A 9,377-nucleotide genomic window follows, 5' to 3' on the forward strand; every position below is an offset into this window, starting at 1 on the left:
CATTGAGTATATCTCTCATTCCTGCAGTTTCCTTTTCACTGGTGCATGTTTAGTTCCAATCCTTCTTTTCCTGTCATGTCTCATGGATGTATTATTATTTGAAGCTATTCCATATATTTACTTTTCAGGTGCCATATTTTTTGCAGGCAGTTTGTGGGACACCTTAATTATCTATATAATTTAGTAGGACTTCTAAAAGCTGGATATTTTTGTTCAGATGTAGTTAAGAACTCTTGAAGATTGAAGCAGTACATTAAAAGAATTGACAGTCGATTTGTGTTGAAAACAATAGATAAAACTGTATTTTGACTGAATATTTTACATATTGTTGAAAGTAAGAAATGTATATAACATGCTGTTAAGCTGGTTTTAATGTGTGCAAAAAATGATAAAGAAAGCAACAATGTTTAGGGAACTCTTACTTTTCTTCACATATATCAAGCAAACAAAACCGTTTCAGAAGGGCAAGATGAACTGGGAAGGGCTGGAAATAATTTTATATAGTTTCATTAGTTGTTTGTTTTTTTTTTTTTAATCAGTTTGTGTAAGAAAGTATAACTGAAGATAATAGATATGATTATTTTACATAATAAATGACTAAGGAGATTGATTTAAGCACCTCTGAACAGTTTAGTCCTTGGGATTTGTATGAAGTGAAGTGGTGACAGAAAACTTGCACGGAGTTGGAGATGAGTTGAGCTGCAGAAGTGACCATGAAGAAGGGAAGCTCTTTTTTTTTGTAGTAGATTATGTCTACTTCAAACCATTTTCATTCAGTTACTTGTTAGACATTGTGATGTATCTGGATTTAGAATGGCATATTAACGATTTTCTCTTTTCTCCTTTTTTTTTTTTTTCTGTTTTGTTTGTTCGTGGCGCTACTGAACTATTCCATTTGAAGATTGCTGTGTTCACTGTATCCTGGCCTGCTTGTTCTGTGAATTCCTCACGCTCTGTAACATTGTGCTGGGACAAGCCTCCTGTGGCATCTGCCCGTCGGACGCCTGCTGCTGCTGCTGCGGGGACGAGGTGGGCGATGACTGTAACTGCCCGTGCGACATGGACTGTGGCATAATGGACGCGTGCTGTGAATCCGCAGACTGCTTGGAGATCTGCATGGAGTGCTGTGGGATCTGCTTCCCATCCTGAAATATTTAACCCTTTCTATTTTATTCTCTATAAAACTGGAGAGCTTTTCTTTAAATCTATTTGAAGAAAGACAAGGTAAGATTTTTACACTTGCACTGTTAATCCCTTTATAGAAATATTTTTTTAAATAGCAGTCCTTAAATCTGTATTCTAACACAAATTGTATAGTTTTGTATGTGAAACCAAAGCTACATTCCAGCTTCCTTTTGGCTTTGCAAATGGAAGAGTTTATTGAAAGTGGATTATAGGCCTGATACTGCAGGCCATATGAAGGCAAAATTGCCATTTGAATTGAGTGATAGGTTTTGGTCAGAGAGCAGACTGCAAGGCAAAGCCTTAAGTATTTGCCTTTACCTACTTTAATGTTTAAACACTCAAATGCCTCCATGCCTTTACAGGCATTCCGAAAATAAAAATATCTGTATTTCTCTCTCTTTGGGTTGAAAGCAACTTTGCTCTACTGTTTTAAACTTAATTCAAAAGCCAGCATCAGAATTCTACCGTTGGTTTTGCTACAGTGGTCATGTTGGCAATATGTCTTTTGTTTTGAATATCTCATTGATTAGAGAGCAATTCCTGGTGCTTTCCATTGCTGAGCTTATCTGACAATCTTAAGTCAAATATAAGTTTTGCCCTGGACTAGAAGAGTACCAGGATTTATTTGTCATCAATCAAGACAGAATAGAGACCTTATCATTTTAGTTCAGTACTATTATTATTTGAAATGCTTCATCTTATAAAGAGGCTTTGGAAATCTGTGTAGACATTAAATATATCCTTAGAGTAACAAACTAATAGACTAACAATACTTCAAAAATTGGCTATAAGAGGAAAATTATTAGAAGTTAATTCAAGAATCTAAACCAGTACATTAAGTGGCCTGGTCAGTGTTTATGGCTTTGGGACCAGTGTCACATAACTTAGTATTTATTTCTTTACAGTGTAAGAAAGATCTACTGAGAGTAGCAGAATTTAAACAGGGTATGAAAAAAAATTAGAACTGACTTGATCGAGGAATCCTGCCATTAAATTTAAAAAAACAAGTGAAAAAAATGTTTATTGTCTGATATATTCTAAATTTTATTTTTAAATAATTGTGTAAAAAAAGATAATTTAAAAAATATATGCTTTAAAAATAAAAGGATTGGTATTTAAAATGTTTAAAAAATACAGTTAGAAACTGTTGGACCTAAATGTATATTCTCTATTATGCCTTTAAGACATTCCAAGAAATATCTCTCTTTTGTAATCGTGATTGTGGAACACATAAAGAGGTTTATGGCATTCTCAGATTTAGGGAATCAAAATATCCATTTTCTTTACCATCCGGTAATTTGTCCCCTCCATATCTGTAGCTCACAAACTTTCCTGTGTAAACCACCCACACATCTTGATCTCACAAACCTTCCTGTTTACACTCCAGATATTCCATTTGTAGAGTGTAGATTTGTAGAGAATCTTCAATAGCCAATAGCATGTGTGATGAGAGAATTGGCCATAAATGTCTATTTCTACTATAGTGAATTCAATTTATACAAATGTGACAAGTTGAAGATCACAGGAGTGTGAACTAAGTCGACAAATGGTCTGACATTAACCAAAGCTTCTTCTTGTGAACACTGACTAGTAGTGCCTACTACTGCAAGTTATCACTGAAGCCAAATCCTTAACTTTACTAGGGAGCTGGGAAGGGTTACGTTTTGCCTCAGCATATGCAACACTGTGGTGTATTCTGATGCAATGCAGAATCACCCTCAGAGGGTTTCCTAATCTGTTTTTGATAGTTGCTACAAGTATTATTCTTATTTTGTTTTTTTTCCCCCATATATTGCGCCAGATTCTGATCTTTATTGCATAAATTAATCGCATTTCCATTCATGTCAGAATTTTCTATTGGTTAAATTCCAGTTAAAGAGCACAAAAATATTATGGTAATAGGCAGGCTAATAAGGAATAATATAGTTAAACTGATAAATTCCCAGTGCTCAGAATCAGGCTCATGGGGCTCAATTATGACTCCTAAAAGGCTGAACCACATTGGGAAGGGGGAAGAGGTGCCTTGGTTGAGTGGCATTGCCTGGAGGCATTTTGTCTTTGTAAGGCATAATGCCTCTGGGGAAATTGGGGGCATCACAGTGAGCATTGGGACTCAATGCACCTTGGAAAAACTCTAGACAGTACTTTGTCCATTGCAGGTCTGTGGTTGACACCATGGTTGTGGGAACATGTTCTCTGGGGCTAGACAGCACCATGAGCTGTCTTTCCTCATGTCCTTCTGGTCACAGAGAGGTGAATTATGGCTGCTTCTTGTCAGGGAAGGGGACTTCCAGTCTCTTGTCCTGCCCCAATATCCATGCTCTGCTGGAGCACTTCCAGTTCTGTGCTTGGAAAATGCACATTTGTGTATCATGCTTTTAGTGAATGCTAGATCTTACTAAAAATTACTTTTACCACCTGTTGATATGGTTTAAAAAAAATTAGAAATTACCAATCTAGGAAGTTCTTTTCTGTAAAAGTTATCTATAGGATTTGCCCTGCACAAACCCTTGTTTCTACTTACTGGAACTTAGTGGGTTTTTGATTTACTGAAATTATGAAAACAATAATTATAAGAACTTTGTTCATGCATATGTGTATATACTTTTTCTCACATACATGGACATACACACACAGATATGTCTTTTCCCACTTTATTTTTGAGATACTAGGAATGAAAATAGTGTTATTAACCTCATAATGATTATAAGTATCAAAGTATTACAATTGAAAAAATAAAAAATTGTGTATTTTGTTTGACATTTACATGTAATCTGCTACTGTTTGTCATAGAGATATTAGCACTTTTGAAAAATATATCTTTGTAGCAGAGAATATTAGCATGTAGTTTAAGGAATTCCTTTCTATATTTATATCCTTAAATTGTGTTTTGTAATTTTTACTCTATAATCTTATAAGCACCTTGTATAATAAAAAAAGAGCAAAATTAGAAGTCAAATGTGAAAATAGAATTTAAATAAAATGAAAACCTTAGAACTTAATTGTCTATTTTATAATAGTTCTTGTGAACTTGTACAGTGTTTCAGTTTATAGTTCTGCAAACTGGCCCATTTGAAAAACATGCTGTTTGTATTTTATATCAATTGGATGTGCTACTTGCAAACACTATTTTGAAATAAAGATCTTTATTTTGAAACTTTTGGATATCACCTTTTAGTCTTGCCTTGTTACTCCTTTGAAGAATAATGTCATCTCTTTTCTTTCTTTTTTTTTTTTTTTTCTTCTGCTTTAACCATTCCTAAATGTGTTAGCCTTTGGGTGACTTGCACAGAGGGTGAAATCTTACAGGTGAATTTCAGCCAACTCAGGCACTAGATGTGCCTGCATGAACCTCCAGCAGTAAAAAAGTTTGTCATTAAGAGCGAAAATTCATTCCTTGATGAAATTGAATTAATTAGATGAAATTCCAGTAATGATTAAAGTTTATGAAAATGAGAGTTATTTTAATACATCCACAGCAAGTTTTCCATTTACTAAAAACAAGCTGAACCAAGAGGGTAATCAGCTCTTAGTACTTATGATTTTTTTTTCATGTTGGCTTAAGGTAGTTGTGAACATCCTTATACTACTTTAAAACTGCAGAAACGGCATGTCTGCAGTCTTTTGCCCTAATTTTTCTACATCTATATCCCTGTAGAGGGTAAAACAAATTGCTTCTCTGGCCATTACAGAGGAAAGATGATAAAACTGTCAGAAATTGTGTTTCTGTGTCATGAAGCCTTGTATTGAGACTGTGCACCAACATAATTGCTTCAGTAAAAGAACTGATAAACACATAGATATAATTTAGCATCATTTATAGCATATAACAGCATCATTTGACACCTATTTTAGTTGGTTTAGCCAGTATACATAATACATAAGATTTCTAGAAAAAAATGGTTCCTGTGAAGAATGATCAGCAACATTCAGGAGCTTTTGGATTGAATAGTGGCTCTCTTTCAGTCTTAGTTCTTAGTTGAGAACTTAGTGTTGACTATGTGTTGACTTAGATGAATCAACTGATTTTATAATATTCTAAATGAGAAACTTTTCTGAGCTCATCACACACTTAGGCCTTTTTTTCATATTATCCTTATGGTTGCAATATTTGATGTGTGTTCTTGGAGAGCAGTGCCAGTTGTATTGATGTATCTCCATGATAAAGCTTTTATTCCCTCTTGTCTTCTAACTTTCTGAGAGGCAACAGATCATAGAATGAATGGTGCATCTGAAATCTTAGTCTTGGCCCCAAACTTAAGTTAAACATTAGAGAAATATCTCCCAAGTGTCTTGTCTTAGTCTGTGCGTGCATACACCATGTACTGGAAAATTCCACATTTGTGTTGATGATGACAGCGGTAGCTCTAGAATCCTACATACATTATTCTTGTTTGTTCCTTACCTTCCAAACCTTTTGCCAGCCCTTAGCCCTTCCAAACAGAGCAGGGAGACCTTAACTCAATTTTAACATTGAAAGAATTTCTGTAAAAATAATGCACTGCACTCACTTCCAAGATGTACTTGTTGAGTGTGCTCAGTGCACTTGAACATGAAGCTGATTGCTTGTAAAACGTTTAGCCTACCCTTAAACACTTGCGTATGCTATTTAACAGTGATTTGGTGTTAATGTCATAAAAGGATGGGTTTTCTCTCCTTTAGAAATCTTTACTATGATGGGCTATTTCAACTATAGTTGGAAAGAGAAGATTCTCTGAATTGTCATTCTGCAAAACAGGCAGATGTTTAATTTGATTAGATGTTCCTAATGTTTATGGTTTTTAATTATAGGTTCATAGAATGGCTTGGGTTGGGAGAGACCTTAAGCATCGTATGATTCCAACCCACTTTCCAAGGGCAGGGACAACTTCAACTAGATCAGGTTGCTCAGAGCCCCATCTGATGCCTTGGGTTTTGGCTTTTATACTTTTTAGATTCTCTGCTGCTTAAAGGGTAACTCTGAAACTTCATATTAGGTGTTGGTAAGTTCACTGGGTAGTTAGACAAAACAATCCCTTCCTATCTAGAGAATCAAGGACACCTGTGACCTAAAGAGTAAAAACAAATGCAAAGGAAAGGGGGCAAGCCAGGGATTTGAAACTTTATTACCTGTGGCTGTGGTGGGATAATTGACCCCAATAAATAGATGAACCAAAACTTATAAAAGTGTAAAAACTCGTGACTGTGATCCGTCGTGGATTTGACTTGGGTGTAGCCCCGGCTGGGCTTTTGCACAGCCCAAAGTGTATCCTTTCCATAAATACCTATTTTGCTCCTTTTGCTTTGTCTAGTCTCTGTTCCAGGCCAGCCTTTCCAGGCATCACACCCAACCTGGCCTTAAACCCTTCCAGCAGTGGGGCATCCACAACTTCTCTGACAACCTCTTCTAGTGCCACATCACTGTCACATTGGGAATTGCTTCTCAATATCTGATCTAAACCTCTTTTAAAGCCTGTTCTTCCTCGTCCTATCATTGACATGACCTTGTAAATAGTTTCTCTCCATTTTCCTTTTAGGCTCCCTTCAGGTAACTATATGGCTGCAGTTAGGCCACCCAAAAGCTCTTTTTTCCAGGCTGAACAATTCCAATTCTCCTATCAGTTCAGCGCCCTTAATAAAACACTGCTTACTTTCTTGTTTTCTTATTTTATGTACACATATTATAACAATTGTTAGTACATTACCATTCAGTACTCATAAAAATGGAATGTAAGATGAAAGACTGTATAATACCTTTAATACATGTCATAGTGCCTTACTGATTTTTATTCTGGTATGCGTATGCTATTTTAACTGACAAAATACTCCACTCTAATTGAGGCTCTTTATATCATCTCAGTAGGGTATGTAATTGGTGCCCAAGCACTACACAATTCCTCTTCAATCAGTGATCTAGGATTCAGAAATTTGTCTCATCTCCAAGTTGCACAAAGTGACCACGCTGTGAATATGCTGTACTCCAATATGTTTCATGTTACAATCCTACTTTTTTAGACACCAGATTCACAGTGCCTACCTTTGTTTCCTTAGGTTTTTTTGCAAGGTAGTATGTTTGGTTTTGTTTTGCCTTTAAATTTTGGTTCAAAGCGAATTGAAAGGGTCTTCATTATGGAAGTCTGGCACAATACCAAGATACATGTTGCATTATAAGTTGTTTCTTCATCTTTTCTATGTAGCTTCTAGTCAAAGAGACTTGTAAAAGTGATGTCTTTGGAACTTTGGACTTAGAACCTAAATAACTGAAGCGCAATAGTGTTGAAATATTTGAAAATGAAAATGTATTGATTATGTCTTTCTTGTTCAAATAAAGCACCAGAAGTTCTATCAAGATGGATTCTGCAAAATTTTGCAAACTGACAATCTTCCAAATAGTTCTTCTTACAAGAGTAAGACTAGCATGTAAGTTTCAAATTAGCACATTTTAGAGTAGCATATATATAATTATATATACACACATATTTGCTAGTTTTTTGATTCTGAGCTACCTTCAGTTACTGAGGACTAATTAAAAACAAGCTGGGAAGAATAAATATATTATATTGAACATGCGGTATTTCTTTCCTGCCTAGGAAATGCAACAGCATTTGTCTGTTTCTTCATGTGAGGAGGAGACACCTTGATTACATATTTAATGTAGACTAACAGCAGTGGTTTAGAATCCACAATAACTTCAAGGTCATTAGAAGTAGTGTGTGAAGGATAAAAGGAAATGTGTTACAAGGATCCCACTACTCTTGACAATTGCTGTCTCTGCCTCAGTAATCTATTTTGTAACTACCAAGCTTTCACGGGGTTAAGTTTAAGAAAATTAAGGTATCCATGACTGAAATTTTATATTCACTCTTGTTTCTTCAGAAAGAGTAATTAGACATATTTACACAATTACATTTTAGTAAACTATTATGTCAGCTTAACTGTAGCACATATTCTGGTTAAAGTACATTAAACAGCAATTCAGAAGTAATTTAGCTGCAGAAGGCATTATTTTCTATCTAATTATTTGCCAATTAATGAGTAAAATTAAATTCCAATCACTGAAAAAATGAAGCAATGGTGAGAATCAGAACTACGTATTAGTTAAAGCTATGCAATGCATAACAGAATTAAAGCCGCCTTTTATTCAAATTCAATGCTTAAAAAAGAACAAATCCATCATCTTGAAATTTGACTTGTAGCTTGACATTAAAAATAATATGAGTAGAATTTTCAGTGGGGTAAGCACAAAACTAGTTCAAGTAGTGTCACTCTCAATTAATGTACTCAGGTGCTGTGCCCATTAAAATTCCCACTTGTGGGTTCAGCTCTCTATGCAAATGGGGTCATTACCTGGAGAATTTAATTGGGTATGACACTGGGAGTAGGAATTTTCCTTTCAAAATAAACCTTCTTGCACACATTTTCACTAGAAATTTGATTGTTACATATACTTCATATTGTTTGGCTCTATAAATATTTACCGAAATTGAGAATGTCCTCACTTACTTATTCTTTTACAGGTGATTCATAATGCATCAAAATGATTTTTAAATTGTTCCATGTATTGCATATGCAAGTCTTGTTACAAAATCTGTGGTGAAAATAGTTTTTTTGGTGTTAAAATAGTATTTTTACTTGTATCACATGCTTTTAAAGCTGATAGTAATTTCTATAATGTCTGAAAGCTGAACCATAATATTTTTATTGTACATGTAAATGAAAAAAGGTTATTTCATACTGAACTCCTACCTTATGTATTGTTTGGAAGGGACGAAAATTTATTGTGTTGCTGAGTAATAATAACTTCCAACTTTTCTGGACATTACTTTGCATTATCACTTGTATAAGTAAGACTAATACTGAAAGATATTAATCCTAAAATGTACATACAAGTGTTGTGGAAACACAGAATTACATGATTGGATGAAACTTCTAGAAACTTCCAGTTCAGCAGTCTTAGCTGTAACAGTGTCTGAAAACATGTTCTTGGAAACCTCTGATGAAGGGAGTTTGAACACTAGAGATAGTTCTCACTTGTGCTACAGTAGAGTCTTAACAGACAGAAAGCTTTTTTCCTTACATCCCATTTAATCTTATTTTCATTTCTGCAAATAAAACTGATATATCCATGTTCTATTCCCCGTGGATGTGTAGAACAGTCACCATTCTCTTGTCATAACCTTTCATATATTAACCTTTAATATAGTTTGTGTACT

General features: G+C 34.8%; 1 protein-coding gene across 3 annotated transcripts in view; it reads left to right on the forward strand.

The window, feature by feature from the left end:
* The window catches only part of MDFIC (MyoD family inhibitor domain containing), a 60,116-nt gene extending 55,763 nt beyond the window's left edge, over positions 1 to 4,353 (forward strand). For all 3 annotated transcript variants that reach the window (XM_056515901.1, XM_056515913.1, XM_056515907.1), the window contains exon 5: positions 902 to 4,353. In XM_056515901.1, the coding sequence (XP_056371876.1) occupies positions 902 to 1,149 (248 nt within the window). In that variant the 3' untranslated portion in view covers positions 1,150 to 4,353. The remainder of the gene's footprint in view (positions 1 to 901) is intronic.
* The last annotated feature ends 5,024 nt before the right edge of the window (positions 4,354 to 9,377 follow it).

Source organism: Oenanthe melanoleuca, chromosome 1A (assembly GCF_029582105.1).
Source record: "Oenanthe melanoleuca isolate GR-GAL-2019-014 chromosome 1A, OMel1.0, whole genome shotgun sequence".
Lineage (NCBI taxonomy): Eukaryota > Metazoa > Chordata > Aves > Passeriformes > Muscicapidae > Oenanthe > Oenanthe melanoleuca.